The sequence below is a fragment of the Eriocheir sinensis genome, chromosome 15, assembly GCF_024679095.1.
Source record: "Eriocheir sinensis breed Jianghai 21 chromosome 15, ASM2467909v1, whole genome shotgun sequence".
Lineage (NCBI taxonomy): Eukaryota > Metazoa > Arthropoda > Malacostraca > Decapoda > Varunidae > Eriocheir > Eriocheir sinensis.
In genome coordinates, this window is record NC_066523.1 from 19,986,998 (window position 1) to 20,010,961 (window position 23,964).

A 23,964-nucleotide genomic window follows, 5' to 3' on the forward strand; every position below is an offset into this window, starting at 1 on the left:
AATTTATTTCATCTGTCTGTCATGTGGTGCGGTTATCCAAGAAGATGAAGCGAGGAGAGGTTAGCAACGACAGCTTAAAACCAAAATAGGTGAACAGGACAGGTACAAACGTTATTAATTAATGTGCACAGGTAACTCTCTCTCCCTCCCTCCCTCCCTCCCTTCCCTTGACGGCTGGTGGTGATCTGCAGTTGCCTCCCTCAGTCACCCTCCACGCTCTCTCTCTCCCTTCCCTCGCCCACTCTCTCCCCTCCCTTACCAAAGAACGTGTGTGTGTCCAATCACCTTTACTACCTATCACCTCTCTCTCTCTCTCTCTCTCTCTCTCTCTCTCTCTCTCTCTCTCTCTCTCTCTAGCTATCTGTCTATCTATCTATCTATCTATCTATCTACCTATCTGTCTATCTATATTAATGAATCAGTAAATGCACAAATGAAGATAAGAACAAGATTTACGACAGAATAAATAAAAAATCAAGAACCAAAATGACGAAAACAAGACTCAGCAACGTAGTAACCTCACAATCAACAACAAGAAAATCAACAACAACAAAAACGAGAAAAACAAACAAAACGGAAAACATAACTCATAGCATTCCAACCTCAAGCTAACGAAATGAAAACAAAACCCAAAACAAAACATCCCAAACATCCCCGACATCAACAACAACAAATGCAAAAACAAAACAAAACAACAACATTAACAACAACCACAATAATAAATACACCAGCAAAGAGGGAGAGAGAGAAAAAAAAAGAAGCGGAAAAGTACAATTTATTAATGGGATATCGTTAAAAGGGATTACGTCAAGGAATTAATTACAACGGCTTTTTACAAACTGCGATCATAAAACTGCCAAGCTAATCCTCGGCATGAGAAGGGCAGTCATGCAGGGGAACAAGGCAGGGGGGATTGGGGGGAGGGAGAGCTGTAGGGAAGGGAGGGGAGGAGGAGGAAGGGGGGGATGATGGGTGCTAGATAGATGAAAGAGTTGGAGGAGGAAGAGGAGGAGGAAGAGGACAACAAGGACGAGGGGGACGAGGAAAAGGAGGAGATGGAAGAGAATAAGGAAAAAAGGAGGAAAAATGGCAGAAAAAAAGTGAATGTGGAGGTGGAAGAGAAAGAGCAGGAAGAGGAATGCGAGGAAAAGGGAGACAATAAGAAGTGCAGATGAGGAAGAGAGAGGAAAAGGGGGAGGGAAAGGTGTGGGAGAAAAAAGAAGTGAAGCCTGGAATAGATGGAGACAATATTGGATGAAAGGGAAAGGGGAAAAAACAGGAAGGGTAGGGAAGTACGTGAGGTGAAGGAAGGGTGACGAGAGAGAGAGAGAGAGAGAGAGAGAGAGAGAGAGAGAGAGAGAGAGAGAGAGAGTTATTATGGGCTGTTTCTTTTACTCCTCGCCGCGGGTCTCAGGTCATCACCAGCACCATCATCGCCAGCGTAACAACAGTGGTAATCGCCTACTCACCGCGCATGCTGTCCCCATCAAGTATTTTGCGGGATTACCTTGCTGCTCTTTCGGTGATTACGCTGCGTGATGTACCTGCCTGTTGGGGGAAGGCGAAAATAACTTGAATTCTTCTGATTAAAGGAAACTATGATAACACATAATAGTGATGATGATGATGATGATGATAATAATAATAATAATAATAATAATAATAATAATAATAATAATAATAATAATAATAATAATAATAATAATAATAATAATAATAATAATAATAATAATAATAATAATAATAATAATAATAATAATAATAATAATAATAATAATAATAATAATGAAAAAGAAGAAAAAAAGAACAATTAATCTTTGTATATTTATTTTTTAACTAATTACGATAATGATAATAAACAACATTACCATTATTATAGAATATGGATAATAATACTAAAAATATTATAATATGGATGATTGTGATAATAATAATGATAATAATGCAAAAAATAAAAATATAGTAATTCTACCAATAATATTATAACTATTATAATTATAGGTCATTATTTTTATTATTTTATTTGTGGTAAAAAAGTCAATGACAGTGCCAGTAATAACGTTGCATCAACGAATCAGTGCGTGACAGCACGTTAAAAGTGATAACACAATAAACATCATCCCTTCACAATAACAACAAAGAGCACACACTGATCGTATGCACCGAAACATATCACTTGTCAGAATAACAAAATGTTACTCATAATGATGGTAGTACTAACGTGTGTATGTATGTGTGTGTGTGTGTGTGTGTAAATATATATATATATATATATATATATATATATATATATATATATATATATATATATATATATATATATATATATATATATATATATATATATATATATATATATATATATAGATAGATAGATAGATTCGTAGCTAGTAATAATAAAAGTAATAATGATAATAATAATGACAATAATAATAATAATAATGATAATAATAATAATAATAATAATAATAATAATAATAATAATAATAATAATAATAATAATAATAATAATAAATAACGATGATAATAAAAAATATGATAAGAAATAATGATAGCAAAAGCAACAACAAACATGCGAAGCGGAAGGCAACAAAAAAATAGTTCAATAGTATCCCGCTGTGTGTGTCATGAGAGCGACACAATGGAATAAAACGCTTAATACATTTTTTTTTATTGAGCAACGGAGGAGCCCAGGAGGCCGCCACTTTACAGAAATCCGCGCCGCTGTCCGCCAAGCCAGCCCTGAATTATCCGCACCTGCGCCGCGGACACACGCCGCCGAACGCGAGCCCTTCTGCGTCATTATTAAACCCAGCGAACGTTTGGGAGGGACTTAACAGGTTTAATGAACACTGCGAGACACGTTACACTCATGATTTTTTCCTGCAACACGTACATCAGGGATTTTCAGGGCAAGCAATTAGTGCGTGTGTGTGTGTGTGTGTGTGTGTGTGTGTGTGTGTGTGTGTGTGTGTGTGTGTGTGTGTGTGTGTGTGTGTGTGTGTGTGTGTGTGTGTGTGTGTGTGTGTGTGTGTGTGTGAACTCTATTTTTACATGGATATAATATTTATTTGATCTGGAAAAATACAAATACAAAACCAATCTCTCTCTCTCTCTCTCTCTCTCTCTCTCTCTCTCTCTCTCTCTCTCTCTCTCTCTCTCTCTCTCTCTCTCTCTCTCTTCTCAGCGTTATTGTGTTCTCCTGTAGCCTTATTGACTTTTCTTCCTCATTACGCGGGCTTTATCATCGCCCTCCAGTCTCCCGGCGTTTTATTGTTTGCCTTCCCGACTCGTCTTTCCAATTTATTCCTCTCAGTATTCCGTGTCTTCGCCGCGGAAACTGACCGTCGAGCTTATCATAACGTTTCACTGCCCACTTGATTTACCGTAAGAGTGTCCATTAAAAATATGTTAAGCTGCTTACAACAACAAAATATATTAAATTTACCCATTGGAAATATGACGACGAAGGAGGAAGGAAAAGAAAAAGGAGGAGGAAAAGAAGGAGGAGGAGGGGAAAAGAGGGGGAAGAAAAAGTGAAAATCGGAAAAGGACAAAAAAAGATGAGAAATGAGAACAACAACAAAAAGAAACAGAAAAAAGAAAAGAGATGATGAAAAACAACAATTTGAAGTAGCATGTTAAAATGATTACAACAAAACATATATAAAGTTTACTATCGGGAATATGAGTGAACGATTGCAATATGATATAGGATAGTTTTAAAGGTGAGAGAGAGAGCTTCCTTTATATAACTGAAGCCTCTTGTGTCTTTTTCAAACCTATCATACGTTTTTCTTCTCCCTCATAATTTGCTTCGAGGAAAAAATGGGATCAGTTCATAAAAGAGTTCACCTAAAGCTGCCTTCCCGTGTAGCTTTCCTGCCCTCTCTCTTCCTCTCCTCTGCGGCTGCGTTACTCTGCATTAGGAGCGAACCAAAACGTATTACTATTTTAAAACTTCGGCGCCGTCAATTCATCGCTAGGAGATCTGAACCTCCCTAAGAGAAATGACTCCATATCTTCCTTAAGGTCTAGGCCACTTTGTAAACTTATGTAATTCTCCTTTGTTTAATTCCTCCTCTAACCAGTTTTTGTATCACTCTTCTTTTCAAGTCCGCAGTCTCATTTATCTTTTTCCTCCCTCAACTTTTTCCTCCTAGATAACTTTTTTTTCGTGGCTGTCTTTCGTACCCTTTTCGCTTCTCTATATTCTTCTGTTCTTTTCCTTGGGTTATCTTCTTTTTCTGCCAGCCAGTCCATGTTATTCCATATATCTATTTTTTTTGTCCCTGCTAGCCCATCAGATTTCTTTTTCTATATATTTTTCGTACTCTTCTTCCCTCATATCCATTTTCCGCCCATCCTCTCAGTATCTCCCTCCCATTTTTTCCTTTATCCCCCATTTTCTGTTTTCCTTTTTTTTATATTTTGTCATCTCCCTTCTCCCTTTACCTCATAACCCTACAATTTCATTTCTATCCTTTCTTTTTCTCTTACCCTTCAGTTCGCTTTTGCCTTTTCTTTCCCTCCCTTTCTGTTTTTTCCTTCTCGTACGCGATCTTTTATTTCCTTATCTTTCATTCAGTTCTCTTTTGCCATTTCTTTCCCTCGCTTCCGCAGTTACTTTTCTCCATCATTTTTCTCTCTTTCCCTTCTCCCGTTCGCCTCAACCACTGTTTTTTTCCCTGTTCTTCCTCCCATTTCTGCCGCCCTTCCCGCCCTTTTTTCCTTGTCTCCGTGTCTGGGCCCCTCCCGTCGTCCTCCCTTCCCCCGCCGACATGATTAAGCGCCTGGGGCTCGGCAGAGACAGAGACCCTACAGTCAGGGGCAAAAACGATGGAAAAATTGCCAATGGAAGTCAATTTCTTTGTGTTCTGAGGGGAAAACAGGGAGCAGAAGACGCCTGAGGGGGAGAGCCTTGGGTGCTAAGAAGGGGACGCGAAGGGAGAGGAAAAGAAAGCTAGTTTGGAGGAAAGAATGGAACATGTGATTTGAGGGGATCAGTTGGACGGAAAACCACATCTAATTACATTGCTTAGTAAAGGGTGACTGTCGTTGAAAGAAAGGAATTCGGTGTGCATTAGCGGCAAGATTCCTGGGACTGCAAATATTAGAGGAGGAGGAGGAGGAGGAGGAGGAGGGGGAAGACGAAGGAGGAAGGAGGAAGGAGGAAGGAGAAGAAAAAAGAGGAGGAGAAGGAGGAGGAGGAGAAAAGAGGTGGATGAAGAAGTGAAAACCGAAAATGGAGCACAAAAAAAGATGAGACATGAGAACAACAACAACAACAACAACAACAACAACAACAACAACAACAACAACAACAACAACAACAAACAGAAAAATAACGAGATGATGAAAAACAATGATGATGATGATGATGATGATGATGCCAAAAAAAAAACGAATACAAGAAGACGAAAAAAAAGGGAAAACCAAAAAGCGAAAGAAAAAAAAATCAGAAAATAAAAAAAAAGTAAAGATAACAAAAAAAGAAAATTAACATGAAAGAAAAAAAAAAAGAGGAGCGAGGGAAGACGAGAAGACGGAAGAGAAACCAGTTAGTCTGAGGAGAAGCAAAGACCAATTAACTTAAAGGCAGAGGGATACCGCGTGATTAATGGGCCAGATGGAAAAAGTTAATAGGTGGATGAGAAACAAGGGAAGAGGAGAAGCAAGAAGGAGGAGGAGGAGGAGGAGGAGATAGCAGCAGGGAAATTAACCTTCTACGATACGGGACATGACAGGACGAAGGAGGAGGAGGAAAAAGAAAAAGAAAAGAAAAAAAAAAAAAAAGAAGAAGAAGAAGAAGAAGAAGAAGAAGAAGACGATGAAGAAAAAGAAAAAAAGAGAAAGAGGAAGAGGAAAAAGAAACAAATGAATAAGAATAGAGAAAAACGAAGATGAGAAGGAGGAAAATGAGAAATAATATAAGCAGGAGAAGATAAAGAAGAAAGGAGAGAGAGAAAGAAAAGGAGAAAAGAAGAGGAGGAGAGAGATAATGAACAAGAGGGGAGAAGAAAGAGAAGAAGTTGGGACATGTCGAAGAACAGGAGGAGGAGCTGCAGGAGAAGGGAGAGGAGGAGGAGGATGAAGGAGGACGAGGAAGAAGAAGAGGAGGAGGAGGAGGAGGTGCTTCGGCTGGCAGTGTGTGGAGGTGACTAAAAGCTTCATCCCAAAACGATGCTAATCTCCCCGCGATGATTAAATGAAGGTGACATCACGCCTTGCTGCCTCCGTCCCATCCATGCCAATCCCTTTCTCCGTCACGTCTCCTCTTCCTCCTTTTGTTCATCCTTCAGCTCTTAGTTCTCCTCTACCTTCTCTTCCTCATTCTGCTTCTTCGTATTTCGTCGCCCTCTTTTCTTTCTTTACTTCCGTCTCTTTTATCAACTTCTTTTGACTCTTTTTCTTTTATTTTCTTCTTTTTCTTCATATTTTCGTTCACATTATTCTTCTTTTGTTCATCCTCTTCCTCTTCCTCGTTTTCCTCTCCTCTTCTTCCTCCTCCTCCTCCTCCTCCTCCTCCTCCTCCTCCTCCTCCTCCTCCTTTTCTTCCTTCACTTCCATCCCTTCTTTTAACTTCTCATCCTCCTCTCCTCATTATATTTTTTCTTATTTTTTCCCTTTCATTTCTTTTTTCTTTTCTTTTGTTTATACTTTTCTTATATTTTTCTTCCTCTTCACTTTCATCATCCTTCTCCTTCTCCACCACCACCTCATCCTCCTCCTCCTTCTCCTCCTCCTCCTCCTCCAATATCTGCAGTGCTAAGACCGGGGAAAAATTCTTCTCTAAAACAGCTCTTAAACAAAATTAGCTGAGCAAATCTTGTGTGCAGGGCGGAACACACGAGGAGTTCAGAGCTTCTTGGGCGCCTGGGGATCTCCTTCTCACACGGAGGTTATATAAAAAAAAAGTCGCCCCCGCCGCTATGCATAATAAATAGAAAACGGTAATGTATTAAATGTGTCTGTGCGTGTGTGTGTGTGTGTGTGTGTGTGTGTGTGTGTGTGTGTGTGTGTGTGTGTGTGTGTGTGTATATATATATATCGTTCACTGCCGCCGTAAAGGGTAAAACACGGAGCCGCCATTAGTTATTGTTATGTGACTCCGTTTAGGCAGATGCGTGTATGTATTGTGATGGAACTCGTTAGTGTTATGGCCGTGAAAAGTATGGAGAGAGAGAGAGCGAGAGTGAGAGTGAGAGTTTGCAGATGTGTGTGTGTATGTATAGGTGTGTGTGTGTGTGTGTGTGTGTGTGCGGGAAGAGTAGCAATGTGGAAAATAATCGTATTCCTGGACTAGTGAAGAGGAAAAGATATTATTGTAGGAAGTGTAAAAGTCCGATTCCAGGACAAAAAAAAATAAGAAAAAAATACTGCAAGATATAAATTACATGCTCAAGAGAGAAGCCATATTGCTCATCTCCTACACACGCCCAAGAAGAAGTGGAGGAAACGAGGAAAAAAGAGAGGAGGGGTTAAGGAAGAGAAAGAGGCAGAGCAGGAGGAAAATAAGTGGAAAAAGGAAGAGAAAATGAGCGGCAAAGGGGATACAGAAGAAAAACTCGGTGCAGTGTGTAGGTGCAAAGAGGTATTAATACATACAAGAGTTTGGGCTCGAGGCGCTTAGGACCAGTGACTCGGCGGCGGTGTGTGGGAAAATGAGCCTTGCCGACACCCTGCACTCGGCACTGTCTTGCCCCCCACACACACCACGGGAAGCTAAATTAAATGTATTGTCCATGTGACCTTTTAAACCCCTACATATTTTTTTTCTAGAATTGTAGTGATTCAGTATTACCTCCATATTCCATTCTCCTTTTTTTCATGTCCGGCTTTGCTCGCTCTTTTCTGCGTTTTACATTAGTGTTTTTTTGTTTTGTTTTTTAGGGTTCCGTCTGTGTCCAGTTTTTTTTTCCAGCAATAACTCTACAAAAAGATATTATTATTAACGATCCAATTCGTTATTCTTTATCTTTTTCTTATAGCATGACTCTCTGTCCTAACCTTTCCAGTAACTTTTACGATCATTATATATGTTTTACGTTCAAAGACTCGTACAGTTTCCATTTACTTAATATTGTGCTTCTTATTTCTTTTAGATTATTCTCCAACTAACATCACAGAACTACAACCCATATTCTTCCTTATGTCGGGATAGATAAGCTGATACAAACATTATTTTACACAGACGAACATAAACACACACACACACACACACACACACACACACACACACACACACACACACACACACACTACAACGATAACAGGATACCTTCAGCGATTTAAAAATTTTGTTCTCTTTCGATTAAAATTTTGTCTTTCCCCTCCACGCTTCTGTCTATCTATCTTTCTCGCTATCTATCTGTCTCCCGTGGGTGCGCCTCTCGCTCTCCCCTCCCTGGGCAGTAAGAGGTCCTAACTCTGGGTAAACTTGTGTGTTGTCTCCCTCCCCGGGTCACCCCCAGGGGAAGGCAGTCATTGGAGCACACACTTGCTACGGAAAACTTACCCAGGAAACCCGTCTACTCGCTTTCCCTTTCCCTTGCCGCCGCGACAGAAAAGGGAGAGGAAAAGAGGGAGGCAGAAAAGGAGTGAGTGGCTGAGGTGAGGAAAGATGGTGTGACTGTATTGGGGGTGACGGGGAAGTTATCGAGGAAGATATACAGCGGCTTGGGTAGAGGGAAGGGGAGGGGAAGAGAAGTGGGGACAGGAAGGGTGTATGGTAGGGTGTGAATGGGCCGGGGGATGGATGGTTGGGGTGGAAGAATAGAGTGAAAATCGAATTCAGGAAACAAAATTGCTGAGGGAAAGTGAGTGAGTGTGGTGCGGTGTGTGTGTGTGTGTGTGTGTGTGTGTGTGTGTGTGTACAAAGTGGAGTCAGGAGCACGGCTAAATATGCACCCTCTTCAATCTGCTGCCATGATTGACCTCGCCACAAGCTAAGCCGTCCCTGAGCGCCCTCAATACACGGCCATCACAAAGGGCGCTACGGAAACCATGGGCGGAGCGGGTGGCGCGGGCAGCGAATGGCGGGGGATAAAGAGTGCGGGAGAGACGGAAAAGAAAAATGCTTGGTAAAGGGTGCAGAGGCGAGGATGGGAGATGCGAAGGCTCGGAGATGAAGGGCTGCCGTGGCGGGGTCGGGGCGGAGTGAGCCATTCATCAAGTCCCCGCTGATGGAAATAGTCGGATTCAATATCATGAGAGAGAGGATGACGCAGCCAAGTTTTGTTTGACGAATGGTTTCTTCCTGGGACCGATTAAGGACGCGAGTGACGAAGGAACGTAAAGGAAATATTAAGGAGATCAAATATTAATGGAGCAATTCAAGCAACTATTCTTATGACAACGGAAACCTAAGAGCAAATACTACTATAAAACCTCTTTGCACTATCATACTTCTAATGGATTGAAATCGATACGGGTTGTGAGTGTGCTGCGTCACAGCATCACGACGACTGCGTTCGTATCATCAGCGCCCTCTTGCCTCCCTCCCGCGTTCGCTCTCCTTGCGGCGTCATACAGGCAAGGCCTTGAGACGCAGTGCGATGCTCCTACTCTCGAATGAGAGACTCGAAGCAAGTCTTGAAGCACGTCAGTTCGACTCACAGGGACGAGACGTGACCAAGATACATTCTCCACGAAAACATTTCAGACCAAACAGCCAAAAAGTTAAAAACAAGTTCCGCTTTTAAAACAGTTCCGAACTTCAAACAACCGAATCCTTCTCGAGAGAAAACTTGATATATAATAAAAATGAATTACATTTGTGGCAGCGTCTTAGAATTGTACAGTAATATCATTATAAAAAAAAATATATATATATATATATATATATATATATATATATATATATATATATATATATATATATATATATATATATATATATATATAAACACACACACACACACACACACACACACACACACACACACACACACACACACACACACACACACACACACACACACACATAAATGCGTGCACTATTTCGAAAACAATAAAACAAACTACAATATCATAGTTTTGAATTATAAAAAGTCAGATTCTCTCTCTCTCTCTCTCTCTCTCTCTCTCTCTCTCTCTCTCTCTCTCTCTCTCTCTCTCTCTCTCTCTCTCTCTCTCTCTCTCTCCTTCCTAGCTGCGTCTGGCGGAAGGACACGACTCCCTGGAGACCTTGCCGCCGCTGATAAAAAATAGAGAGAAAAAACAGAGAATTTGAATGTTCGTGCAACGCCTCCAACTCTGAGGAAGCAAAGGAGGAGGAGAAGAGAAGGAGTAGGAGAAGGAGGAGGAGAAGGAGCAGCAGAAGGAGGAGAAGGAGCAGCAGAAGGAGGAGGAAAGAGGAGAATACGAAAGCCTGCAAAGACGGGGAGAAAATATAATACTAAGGAATGAAACGCGGCCTGGTAAGAGAAGAATGAAGGAAGGCATATGGAAAGGGAACGTCTCGAAAAAAAAAATCAGAAAGGGAAAGGAGAAAACAGAGGACACGGAAATAAACGGGTGAAGGTGGAGGAAAAGAAATAGAAAACAAAAAAGCTGGAGGCGGTGAATAGAAGGGTGGAAAAGAGAGAGAAAAGGAGAAGAGGAAAGAAATACGAAGAAGAAAAGGTTGGAAGAAAGGAACGAGCGTGAGGAGAAATACATAATGGCGGTGGTATGGGCGGGAAGTGAAGGGGGCGGAGAGCAGCGGAGGAGGGGGTGAAGAAAGGGGGGGAGTACACGGCTTAGAAAAAGGAGCAAGGGAGAAGGAGGAAAACAAAGTACTCGAGGAATGCTAAAAAGATAAACATTGAAAGAAAGAGATAATGTGCAATTCCCTTTACATATCTAATAAACATAAATCGATCAGCAGCTTATGCCCTTATGCAATTGATCCTTGAATAATCTTAAAGTAACGGAGGCAAACAAAAAGGAATCAGACAATCCAACAAAAAGAAATCAAAGCGTTAACGTTGTGGAATAAAAATAATGCTTAACACAACACACACTAAGAAATAGGTACAAGCTGCATGATCAAAGAGGTGCAACAGAGCAAAAGACAAAGAAAGCAGAAACTCAAAACGGCAAAAAAACAGCAGGACAATAAGAGGGGTGTCACAAAATAAAGGAGAATCATACTCGAAACGGCAAAAAACGGCAGAACAATAAGAGGGGTGTCAAAATAAAGGAGAAAGAAATCGTATACTCAAAACGGCAAAAAACGGCAGAACAATAAATACATGAAACAGTAGAAAAAGAGAACTGCGCCGTGGTTGTTTTATCCTCCGTCTGCGAGACAAACACGCAACTAAATCCCTCCACACAGCCCTCCGTCGACATCAGAACAAATCGCGTATTTGAATAGCGGAACAAACACACCATTACTTTACAATTAGTCACGACGGATTCACTGCCAATGGAAAAAGCTTTTACATAATACAACACGGACTCGATATTAAATCATTAGCCCGTCGAGACTAATAATGCCGTGCCTCTACCTGTCGCCGAATTTAGATCAGTAATTCATTTGGCTGGAATTTGCCGGAGCTCAGTGCGACGAGACAAACATAAATTAGCCTTGAGGGTACGAAACAGGCCCAGGGATGCCACATAACCAGGGGAGGCTTTGGGGAATCTGGCATTTAGGGACTGGAGAAGATAAGTAGTGGTGGTAGACTCTGTGTGTGTACCTGGAGAGTCCTGATGGTACGTGTGGCAAAAGACAGGTAGCCGAGTCCAGTAAAGAGCGGTGGGCGAGTGAAGCTAATGTGTTGGGAAGAAACACATGTAACGAGAAGAGTGCTAATGAGTTCAGTGATACAGCTTAGATGATAATAGGGAATCGGAATCTACTAACGGTATATGATGGAAAACGTCTCAGTAAGTTCAAATTATAAGCAGCAATGTAATATTTTTAAGGGTTTGACAATTTGCTGAGAATAACGATCTTTGGTTTATGATGCAGATGGACAGGAGGAAGGAAGGACAGAGTCATGGGACACTCTTTTATATTCATTGATAAATAATGGTATGACGTTCTAAACAAATATGTCCAAAGCTCATTAAGCAAACACACATATATAACAATGATAAATAGCAACAAAAGCCTTTATCCTCGTCATTAGGGGAAAACAACACAAACGTATGCAAATATGATGATGATGAAAGAGAAACTGACAAGTGAGGATGGGGAGAAAGGGAGGACACACACACACACACACACACACACACACACACACACACACACACACACACACGACAGTCACGCTCGCAGGCAAGACGCAGACCAAACCAGACTACCATGTGTGTGTGATGTTGTGTGTGGGGGGAGGGGGGAGGAGTGGGGGGCATCAGAGGGTATGGATGGGGAGGGTGAGGAGCTGGGGAGAAAGGGGGGAAGGGGGGAAGAAGCCTCGTGTCTCCCCCGCGGCTGAAGCTTCCTCTTTGATCAGTGGACGTGGCTGGCATGTCCTTCCTTCTTCCCTCTTCCTCCTCCTCCTCCTCGTCTTCCTCCTCCTCCTCCTCCTCCTGTCCCTTCAGATTCCCGTTCCTTCTTATTCGGTCTTTCAAACCTTTTCTTGTTTTATCACTGTGTTCCTTGTGTTCCTTCCGTCCACCCTCGCCTCTCTTTTGAGTCCACTTTGTTTTTCCTTTCCCTTTCTTTTCATTTCTTTCCTTCCTTCCCCTGGTTAATTAAAGTACCAGTCTCTCTCTCTCTCTCTCTCTCTCTCTCTCTCTCTCTCTCTCTCTCTCTCTCTCTCTCTCTCTCTCTCTCTCTCTCTCTCTCTCTCTCTCTCTCTCTCTCTCTCTCTCTCTCTCTCTCTCTCTCTCTCTCTCTCTCTCTCTCTCTCTCTCTCTCTCTCTCTCTCTCTTTCTTTTCATTTCTTTCCAACTATTTCTACTCTTCCTCACCTTTCTTTCAGTTCCTCCTCCTCCTCCTCCTCCTCCTCCTGGTACCGTTTGCCTTCTCAGCCCCTCCCACGGGCGGCTCCAATACCACCTATGTTTAGAAATGAGCAGTTTTCTCTCCGGGTTTTTCCTGGTCTTCCTTTGAGGCGCCGGGTTTGTGAGCTCCGTCATCTCGTTTCTTTTAGTTGATTACCAGAGGATGGCGAGAATCTCTGGTTTTACGAAGAGGAGGCGGAGCGGCGGAAGGTGGAAGAGGAGGGGTGGGTAAGCAAAGGAAGATGGGGGAAGTAGGAGGTGTAGTGAACAGTGATGAAGAAAGAACAGCAGAAAGTGGTGAATAGGGAAAGATGAAAATACGTGTTGATAGTGTTTTATGTCTACGAGGGTTGTTTACTGTTGCTGTTCTATTGCCAGATAAGGTTACCAGCAGGTGTAGTAGTAGTAGTAAAATTTAGAGTAGTAGTAGTAGTAGTAGTAGTAGTAGTAGTAGTAGTAGTTGTAGTAGTAGTAGTAGTAGCAGTAGTAGTAGTAGTAGTTGTTGGTGTTGGTGTTGTTGTCGTTGTTGTTGTTGTAGTAGTAGTAGTAGTTGTAGTAGTAGTAGTAGTGGTAATAGTAGTAGTGGTAGAAGTAATTGCTGATGTAGTATTTAGTAGTAATAACGGTAATAGACAAAAACACATACAGCAACGACTGGCACACACACACACACACACACACACACACACACACACACACACACACACACACATTTATATAAGTAACATTTCGTACCAACTCATAATTTTCCCAAGAAACAAAGTTTTAACCCAAAAAATATGTGTGAAAAATTTAATAAAATCTGCAACACTTTAATGAATGAAAAATATCACTAATTATGGAGGAAAGAAAGAGAAAAAAATGGCGAGGAGCGGCGGATGCTAAAGAGAGAGGGATTGCTACAGTGGTGAGGGAAGGCAGTGATGGTGAGCGCTATGATGATGGTGGTGGTGATGGTAGTGGCAGGGGGAAGCAGGAGCGACGGTAATAGTGATGATGGTGATGATGGTGTAAGGGAAAGAGGCGCCTCTGGTGATGTTGATGAGTGTTATTATGATGATGGTGATGGTGGTGTAAGGGAAAGAGGCTGCAATGGTGATGTTGATAAGCGTTATTATGATGATGGTGATGGTGGTGTTGGTGCTGGAGTAGCGTTAGCAATGGTGATGTTAGTGAGCGGTATGGTGATGGTAGTGCCGGTGGTGGTGATGGTGGAGTAGCGGTAGCAATGGTGATGTTAGTGAGCGTTATGATGATGTTAGTGCGGGTGGTGGTGATGTTATAGTAGCGGTAGCAATGGTGATGTTGGTGAGCCTTGTGATGATGGTAGTGCCAGTGGTGGTGATGTTGGAGAAGAGGTAGCAATGTTGATGCTGGTGAGCGTTCCTACAACGGTGGTGGCGGTGGTGTTGATGTGGTACCGATTGTGATGGTGGTGATGGTGGCAGTGGCGGCGGCGTGTTGATGGTGGTGGCGGCGCCGAGGGCAGGGAAGGGAGGGCAACACAATACAACTGGGCCTCACGTAACTCTGTTCATTTTCTCACGTAAAACTTCCCCTGAGCGCCCCCCGGCTCATATAACTTGTGCTGGTCAACCAAACTTTAATAAACTTTATCATAAAAGTGTGTTGACATTTTTCTAATTATTTTTTGGAGAGAGAGAGAGAGAGAGAGAGAGAGAGAGAGAGAGAGAGAGAGAGAGAGAGAGAGAGAGAGAGAGAGAGAGAGAGAGAGAGAGAGAGAGAGAGTGGGATGGGGGGGGGAGACGCAAATCTTCGCCTCCGCATGTGTGTGTGTGTGTGTGTGTGTGTGTGTGTGTGGGTGTGTGTGGGTGTTGCAAAGGTTTTATATGAGCGGGGAAAATTCTGTTGTGTGTCTTCCGAAGCTTTCATCATTAGAGAAAAAAGCTTCACACAACATTAGGCAATTTTCCCGTCTAATTAAGTAAGAGGCGGGAAACTCTCGACGCCATAACTTATAGTGTTTGTATTAAGAATATGGAAATCCCTTATTGATCTGTCTATCCATTTTACGTCATAGTTTTTGTCAACGGAAATGTTTCCCTTTGCGTACAGTATGATACCAATTTGCAGGTTTCTTATGTTGATCAGATTTTCATTTATTCCATCTTTCTTTATTGTATGACTCGTGTTTAGTTAAATCCAAAAAAGTGTACTCTATATTAAAGTAAGCCAATGGTATAATGAATAATCATAGCTTTATTTCTACATGTACTGTTATTTTCTACTATTTATTCTTATACCATCTCACCACCTAGCATTTATAACATGTTCCTCATCTTCCAGAGAGACCTATTTTTCCCCCCTCTCCTTCATTCCCATCACCTCGCTTCTGGTTCCCTCTAACAGTCCTTCCTCTCCCTCCACAGGTGAGAAGCCGTACCGGTGTTCGTGGGAAGGCTGTGAGTGGAGGTTCGCCCGATCCGACGAACTCACCCGCCACTTTAGGAAACACACGGGAGCCAAGCCCTTCAAGTGCCACCACTGCGGGCGCTGCTTCTCCCGCTCCGACCACCTGGCACTCCACATGAAAAGGCACCAGTGAGGTCGGCCAAAGTCTCCTGACCTTGACCTCTTAACCCAACAGTCATGTGAGACCCCCCAGCACAAGACCAGCACACGAAGCATCAGTCTTTTACCTTCCCCCGACGTAAGCGCCGCCACATTGCCCCCTGGCTGGCAATGAGTTTGTCTCCCCTTCTGACTTAGAAATAACAGGGACCCCAACGTGACATTACTGTATCTGAGTGACCTGTGAGGGAAGATAAATGGGATTTGGGGGAGCTGCACTCTGGACTTAAGGAAGTGTAAGCGTGAAAGGTTGCTGGTGCCCGAGCAATCCAGATTGAAGTTGAAAATGGCTGTCTTGAACGAATGAAAAAAAATGTTAATCCGGAGTTTTGTCGACGAAGGAAGGAGTCCTGTGGTCATTATGTCCAGACGGTGCAGAGGGAGGGAAGGTTTATTACGCGCAGAAACTGACTGATCGTAGAGAAAATGGGCAAGGTGTGTCCCCAGAAACTCGTGTTATTTTGTGTACAGTGTAGGTGGTAAGGTGGCCGCCGCCGTCAGTGTGGTGGCGTAGTGTAGTGGAGAAAGATAACTAAACGTTTACGTATGTGAGTGGTTGCCTTCAAACATACCAGTGATCATTTTCTTTGTAACGACAGGCTTTCAATGATTCTCTGAAAGTCTCTTCAATTCCTTGGCCACACAGCTATAAATTTCCACAAAAGAAAATGGTCCTATTGTTGTCTTCTCTTTTTATATTTGAATTTCAGGACAGAAAGTAACCACAATTTAAGTTTAAAAATGCTAGATTTTATCTTGAAATGTACAAAACGTCTCGATGTATCGGTAAGGATGCATACCGTGTACTGTTGTAATACTGGTGTCTAGCGCTGTACATACAACATTAATGTAAGGATTCTGTACCACTGCCATGCTACTTGAGGCAAAGAAAATATCAAGTGTGTGATTGTGGTAACTCCTCACTGTCTGAGTCTACCGCCCGTCACATCAAAAATATACTTAGTCAGTCATTATTCAAATCGACATAAAACACTAAATTCGCATAAGCGATGCAAGGAGGATGTCCGCGGGGCAGATGTCGGGGAGCGAGGCGGCGAGGAGACAAATGCTCCTTGTGAACCTCTTGGCTGGGCCTTGGAGTGGAACAGTGTCTAGGCGCCGCGCCCAGCAAGACCCAGGTGGGATTACATGGGGTCGCTCGCCTACCCTCGCCTGCCCATTCCCTGCCTGCAGCCCCGTCCAGGTGACGCCCCCCTCTGCATCACTGACTAGTGTGGCGCCGGCTGGACTCATACACACAACACTGTTTTCTAGATATCATTCACAGTCCTCAAGAGCTCGCTGGTGATATGCATTCAGAACCATATTGTTTGTAACAGTGACAAAGGAACGTATTATTTTTTTGACGTGCAGGAAACAAGTCCCTTAGAGCTCTCTCCCTCTCTTGTCACATCTCTTCTCGCGCCGATAACAATTCGTGTCTCTTAAACTCAAAAGTTTGCATAAAACAGTAACGAATGGAAAACACCCATTACCGGTAATCAATAGCATTCATTCTGAATAGAAAACCCACAAGGTATAACATCATACCAAACATTTTGATGTACAGAATCTTCCAGTTAAGCAAATTCACTTAAAAGAAAGTGATTTGAGTTTTTGGGGTCGACTGATGCACAAGACGAGTAGTCACTTCCCTCCAAGCTACTGACGCTGGACTAGGCGAGCTGCGTGCCTTGAACATCTCTGACGCAGGACTCGTCGAAAAACATAGGTGATTAAAAAGAGATCCACCAGAGGGAAACAGGTCACTGGCCACACGCGTCAACCAGAATACAACTTAGCAAGAAACTCGGCAAACCTAACATAGAAAACAAAAAAGCGAACGAGTTGTAAGCATCTTCTAAACGAGCCACAAGTGTCCAAACACTCCGCGAGACTAATAGTTCTTGCGCTGCAAATATCGAGGTTTTAGTGAAGCTATTTGTTAAAACGAAAAAAAAAAAAAAAAGAGAAAATGAGACTCTGGTTAAGAAATGAAAACATTGAAAAAATTAACTCTGAGCAGATACAAGTAACAAAACAGCAGGACACAAACACATGCACACACAACCAACAGCCACCCCGTGCCAGAGCCAACAGCCCCACACGGTACAGGACCCACCACCACCACCACCACACCCAGCAGCAAGCATCGTCACACGCACGCCGGCGCTCAAGTCTACAACTCTCAGCAACCATTCCATAACCCTGTCCTCGTGCCCTGCCCAAAGTGTCCTTTTTATATTTCAAATTCAATATTTTTCCCTTTTGAGTCTTACGCTCATTTGTTCACTCGCTAGTAACAAACGATATAATAGCATGTGATTCGTAACTATTAAAATACTTATTTGATATTTAGCCTAATAAAGACAGTAGCTAAAAAAAACGTACAATGACTTTTCCTGATATTCAGAATTTTTACGATAATGACGTAAAAATAAAAAATGAATAAATTATATATCACTATAAAGTAATATATACACTGATCAAGCACGCATTTCGACAGTTATTTTTGTATCGTTTTTAATTTCACGTCTTCTCTAGCCCCGGCGGTCGAGCGGGAGTGTTGTTAAGCCCGCCAGCAGCACAGCGGCAGCACAGCAGCAGCAGAAGCTGCAAGGCGATTCTGGACACGCCCCGACCCCTCCCTTACTCAACAGAGTTACCCAGTTCTCATATGGTGCTAAAGCCTGTCTCATACCTCAGTAACTCCGCGCTAGGAAATAATAATTAAAGCAAATAAAATACGAACGAAATAAGAAAACAATGCAAACAACGTATACACATGAAAACCAGTCGGTCAAACAGAAAAAAAAACGCTTCATTACACCACGACTCTACTCCGGGAGGGAAAATAACGTCAAATGAAGGCAGTTTACCGATTCACTGGCAGTCCAGCACGTCGGAGGTCATCTTCATGTTCGTGGAGACTGGAAAGTAAAACTGTATATAAATGTATCTATGTATGTGTGTACACCGCGGGGGCGCCGGGGCGGGCGGCAGCACGCAGCCCCGGCTCGTGCTCCCCGCGGCTTAGCGCTGATTACTGACGAGAGTGGAGGGACGGTTTTATACTGTAATATATATAGAGGTAAGACGAAATCCTTTACAGAAATTGTAATTATCTTTCCGCTTTGGCCGACAAAAAATATTTTGAGAAGGGATATGATTAGACCCATGATATCAGTAATTAGGATAAAATATAAATGTACATATTTATTTTAATGTCTTTTTGACACTTGGAATAAAATAAGAATTCTTAAGGAAATGAACCTAGGCTTATCATAATTTTACTGGAAAACGAAATTGAAACCAAGGGCGAAAAAACCGTATCCAAGAGCAATCATTACATGGCTGGTGAAGACCTACGAAGTATGTACCATAGGACCTAAACTGACAAAAACGCAAGGGCAAAGTTCCATCATTCTTACCAACACATTACATTACTTGCCATTCTGTTCACTGGGGGCAGTCATCTCCGGCCGGCAGATTGTTCACACGCGCTCAAAAACTCGGATCACCGTTTATTACCTATTCTGACTTTGTTTCTTTTTTGGAGGGCCAGCAAACATTCGCTTACATTGCTGTCTGCTGGCTCACTTCACGGACCAGGTGAAAAAAAAAAGGCTCGTCAGTAACAGGAATTCCTCCCTTGCTTGGAGCTTGAGCAAAACTGCGACCCGAGTGTGAACCTCAGACTTGTGTTTGTCAAGTGGCTGCGGTTCCCGAGCCTCGTCTCTGAACAGTCTGCTCGCCGTGGACGCAACCACTGTCTTAGGATTAACGGAAAAAGTTATTTGCGCTGTGACGTAAGGTAAATCCCTGGAGCTAAGGGCAACAAAGTGTCACCCCACGGTCAGAAGCAAGCAGTAAAAGTATAAAAACCTAAGCAATCTACGGCGATGATGCAACAAAACGCCAAGTGAAAGTAACGAAGTAAAATACGCTTCAAGTCAAACATTGGACCTCGCGCTCAGTGCTTGTGTGGCTGCGGGTTGTCACTTTCTTTCCCCTCAGAGCCAGAATTTAGATCATAGGTTCGTAGCATTTTATTGAATGTAAAAGATTAACCCCACGTCTTCAGGGGTAGCTTAAGCTTTAACAACACACCACATAGCATATACAAGTTCTATCTTCCAACCCCCCTCAGTTATATCTCTCTCTCTCTCTCTCTCTCTCTCTCTCTCTCTCTCTCTCTCTTGATCAATCTGTCTATCTATCTATCAATCTATCTATCTATGTATCGATCTATCTTTTAAATTGTTTCACAGACCCACTAAGTGAACCATCGTAGAGCAGTTGCATCGGGCAGCTTCGCCTTGACTTGTTCTCCCACCACCGCTCCTTCACATTTCCCTTCGATTCGCTGAAGCTATGTATCTACTTTCTACTGAAGCTCTCCTCGACAAGTTTTTCCTTCATCTCCAAAAAAGCTAACAGCCCTTTCTCCTCTTCATTGCTATTTTTCCCTCGCCCCGCCTCCCACGCGTCAAGGCTGAGCTGCCTAGCGAAGCAGGGTCCCACAGCCCACGTGAGGCAGGAGACATCACAGCACCTTGGGTCAAAGTCGCTTTGTTCAAGGTTATGTGCAACACCCTCTCCTCCCTCCTCTCTACTGTGAAAACACATAAATGTACACACACAAAAAAAGATAAAGTCAATGAGGCTACAACTCTAAACAAGCATCAAGAATTGAGAAAATTCTAGGTATTTCTATTACTATTAGACTCCTCATTAGAAACCCTGTCACAGCCTGTTATTGATATAAGCGAACGACAATTGCTCAAATCGTAGATGAGACTTGTACATGCTACCACAAAGAGGGAGCTGAGGGAGCCAGCACACACCCCTCCCTGCCCTCCACTCTCTCTCTCTCTCTCTCTCTCTCTCTCTCTCTCTCTCTCTCCATTACCATCTTCATCTTGCCGGGCACGGAGGGGCAGTGGGTGCCTCCCTTCGCCCCTCCACCCTCTCCCAAATAAGGGGAAGAAAGCGGGGTTTATTGGCTTCTTCTCCACCTCGTGAACCTCCTGGGTGCTGAGGGTCGCCTGCTCCCCCCTCCTCTCCCCCTCTCTGCACGTCTTACATCTTGACTCCTTTGCCTCGTGCATCCCAGCTTCCGTGAGGCAGAGATTTTATCCTGAGGCGATAACTTCAAATGCAGCGGGTTACCATATCGTAAAATGTAATCAAGGAACACACAAACTACAACTGTTTGGGGTTGTTTTCTTTTGCGGTATTTTATTGCAGAGCAGTAACACCCGACTCAGTTTGATAACGATTGGTGTTTTCTTTCACTGATTTTGTAACATTGCTGTCATTGTTCTACTCGTGAGTGTGCAAATACGTAGTCGGTATTTATGTTAAAAGTGCCATGCCATCACCTCGGCAGTTGGGATCCACCTGCGCCCTTTCCAGTTCTATATGTAAATACATTTCTTCTACTTTTATTACCTTTTCTACTAAAGAAAATAGAAAGGAATTTATGTTTGTATTTAAAATGAATTCTAAAGAAGCGTTTATAATTAGATTCTCTTAGGTAGTGTTCTATAGAAGTATAAGGTAGTAGGCGTAGTCCTCTAGAATTGTGTATTCTGTTTTGTTTGCCTTGATTTTATTATTAGTTTATTTGGGATGCTACATCGAAGAGCGATAAATTGCGACAGCTTGCCTTTACTTATTTTACAAATGGGTACAATGCTTCAGTGAGCAATTTTACCGACGTCAGCCTGAGGGAAGGCCGCGCCGCGAGGCACTGCGCCACTCCTTCCCTCAGCGGAGGTACTGTTTACATTGGCTAGTCTGGCCCGGCGGCAGCGCGGGATACAGGTGTTCCCGGGTCCCGCCAGGTGTCCGAGCTCCAAGCCAAACTAAAGGTGTCAGCGGCCAATTTCCTCATCAGAATCCAAGGAAGGGGGGAGTCAGGATGAAAATTATTTATGCATTATCAAAATTGTCCCTCTAAATTCTAACGACATTACGAATTTGTGCTTCCTCTTTGCATATCACGTAAGTTTGTCTGTAAGGTTAAGAATCCCGACACGACACTAACTAGAGAAAGACCGTGTCCCGAGTTCATAATCCATGGCGGATCCTTGTCTCACGCACGGGCCTGGCGGGCGGTCCTGCTCCTCGGTGAACTATTGAAGAGCTCGACATGTGTGTTCAGTAAGGCAGGAGCTCGGCGCCCGGGGGACACGCCGCCGCCGCCCCCTGTCGCGGCCTCAACAGTAGAATGAAGATGAAACAATGGAGTTTTGACAGTTCTGTGATGTTTAGAGATTGTTAAGAATCCTTTTAGTGTGAGAGAAACCGTGAGTTGGGTGATTATGTATGTATCTTTCAAAACAACCTCAAGATGTAACTCACTATATACTCGTATGTATCTGTTAACATAAGCTATATACGACTATATGATGGATATAGAGTTCCCATCGGCCTTAGTCAACACAAGCAAACGCAACAATCACCTCTCTCCCTTAGAACAAAAAAATTCTGTTGTAGAAAACTTTAGAATTAGAAACTTTAGGTCAGATCATTTTTTTTCCTTCATTTATCTGGCCTCACTAACCTTCACATTGAGAAAACCGTGTGTTTCCTGATAATGACGACGATGACCCAGACGCCGCCAAGGGGTCGGGTCGCGCGAGGCCCCCGCTACCCGCCTCGCCCCGGCCCCCGCGGCGCCCCACAGGAATCAAAATATATTCACACACTTTTTAGGGACTGCATAACAAAAATATATATAAAAATAGAGGAACATACTTTTTTGAAATGCTTTAGTGCTGTATCATACATATATATTTTACATTTGTATATGAAACTTACATACCAAGAGGAAAAAATTGCTTCTAGCCGAACCGGATTGTATAAGCTCCAAGTGTTGAACTTTAGTGTTGAATCCCATAGGAATAAAATATGTGAAGGAAATCAGTCTCCATTATCGGAAAAAAAATAAATGTACACTACGGACGCTGCGGGGAGTGTGTGGGGGGCGGGGCTCCCCAGGCACCAGAGGAGACGCCCCCCCCGTCAGCCCTACGTTGACTCAAGCCAAGCATTGTTCCCAAAGACTTGCAAAATGATAAAAAATGAATAAATAAAGCTTGATTAGATGTTTGTTACTGAAACTTTTTTGAGACAAGATACGCAGTGTAAAATGTTTACAACCAATGAAAAGCTGTGGTAAAGTGATTACATTGTAATAAAAAAAGTTAAAATGATTGATCATGTTTTTGATTTCTACAACCCTTAGACTGATACTGAAGAGCGGAAGAAGACACAAAATAAAAGACTAAGCAAGAAATAAAACATACACGTACACACAGCATCAAACACACCCATTCTCACACCCACGCACACACCCCACATTCACCCCCCCCCCCCCTCCACACACATTCTCTCTCTCTCTCTCTCTCTCTCTCTCTCTCTCTCTCTCTCTCTCTCTCTCTCTCTCTCTCTCTCTCTCTCTCTCTCTCTCTCTCTCTCTCTCTCTCTCTCTCTCTCTCTCTCTCTCTCTCTCTCTCTCTCTCTCTCTCTCCCCCCACCCCTGCTGCTGCTGTCTGACGTAAGTATGATTATTTGTGCGTCGGGAAGTTTGTTTGCCGAGCGCCAGGACTGGAGGCTGCCGGCGGTGCTGACGAAGGAGCTACATGACAGGACGACAGCTCACCCTCACACACCCAAACACCGGTGGAGGGAAGCTTGGCCTGGAGTATAAACGGCTACACCGCCAACGCGCAGGTAAAAGGTTAAGTGGGGGATATACGCTACGGGATTTTTTTCATTATTGTTTTCTTTTTTTTTAAGCCTTTGCTGTAAAAAAAAAAAAAATCCACGTGGTCTCGGTAATCACCTCCTTCGCACTAACCCTTGAACCCAGGACTTCCTTTTAAATAGTACGGTTGAAAGGAAAAGGTATGCTGCAGGTGACATGGCGCGTTAATTAATTATAAAAGGTAGCTCAGGTGAAGGAGTGTTTTATAAGGATGAACTTGTGCCCGGGGTGGTTGGTGGGGACGGATTTGCTGAAGAAGTGAATAGGAGACGAGGTAGTGTGTGTGTGTGTGTGTGTGTGTGTATGTGTGTGTGTGTGTGTGTGTGTGTGTGTGTGTGTGTGTGTGTGTGTGTGTTTGGGTGGGTGGGTGTGGGTGTGTGTTTAGTGATCTACAAATAGGAAATTAGTTAGAAGGCAACATATTTTTCAGACAAATAAATCTTAAGGTGATCACCCTAGGAAGAATCTGATTTGAAGACATTTTTAGTCTCCGCAGTTAAGAGACTCCGCGGGTTGTTCCATGATGATATTGCACGTGTAATGTTTTGGGAGAACTGAGTAAATAGTAAAATAAAAACTCCTGGAAAAGATGATAAAATTTCCCGTGGCATTACTGAAGCACATACACCTGTAACAGTCACTTCAGCTGCATA

At 43.0% G+C, this 23,964-nt stretch overlaps 1 protein-coding gene across 1 annotated transcript in view; it reads left to right on the forward strand.

Annotated features, from left to right (window-relative positions):
* The window catches only part of LOC126999016 (Krueppel-like factor 6), a 189,021-nt gene extending 166,264 nt beyond the window's left edge, over positions 1-22,757 (forward strand). Inside the window, exon 4 of the mRNA XM_050861338.1 lies at positions 15,333-22,757. Within this exon, the coding sequence (XP_050717295.1) occupies positions 15,333-15,508 (176 nt within the window). The 3' untranslated portion in view covers positions 15,509-22,757. The remainder of the gene's footprint in view (positions 1-15,332) is intronic.
* The last annotated feature ends 1,207 nt before the right edge of the window (positions 22,758-23,964 follow it).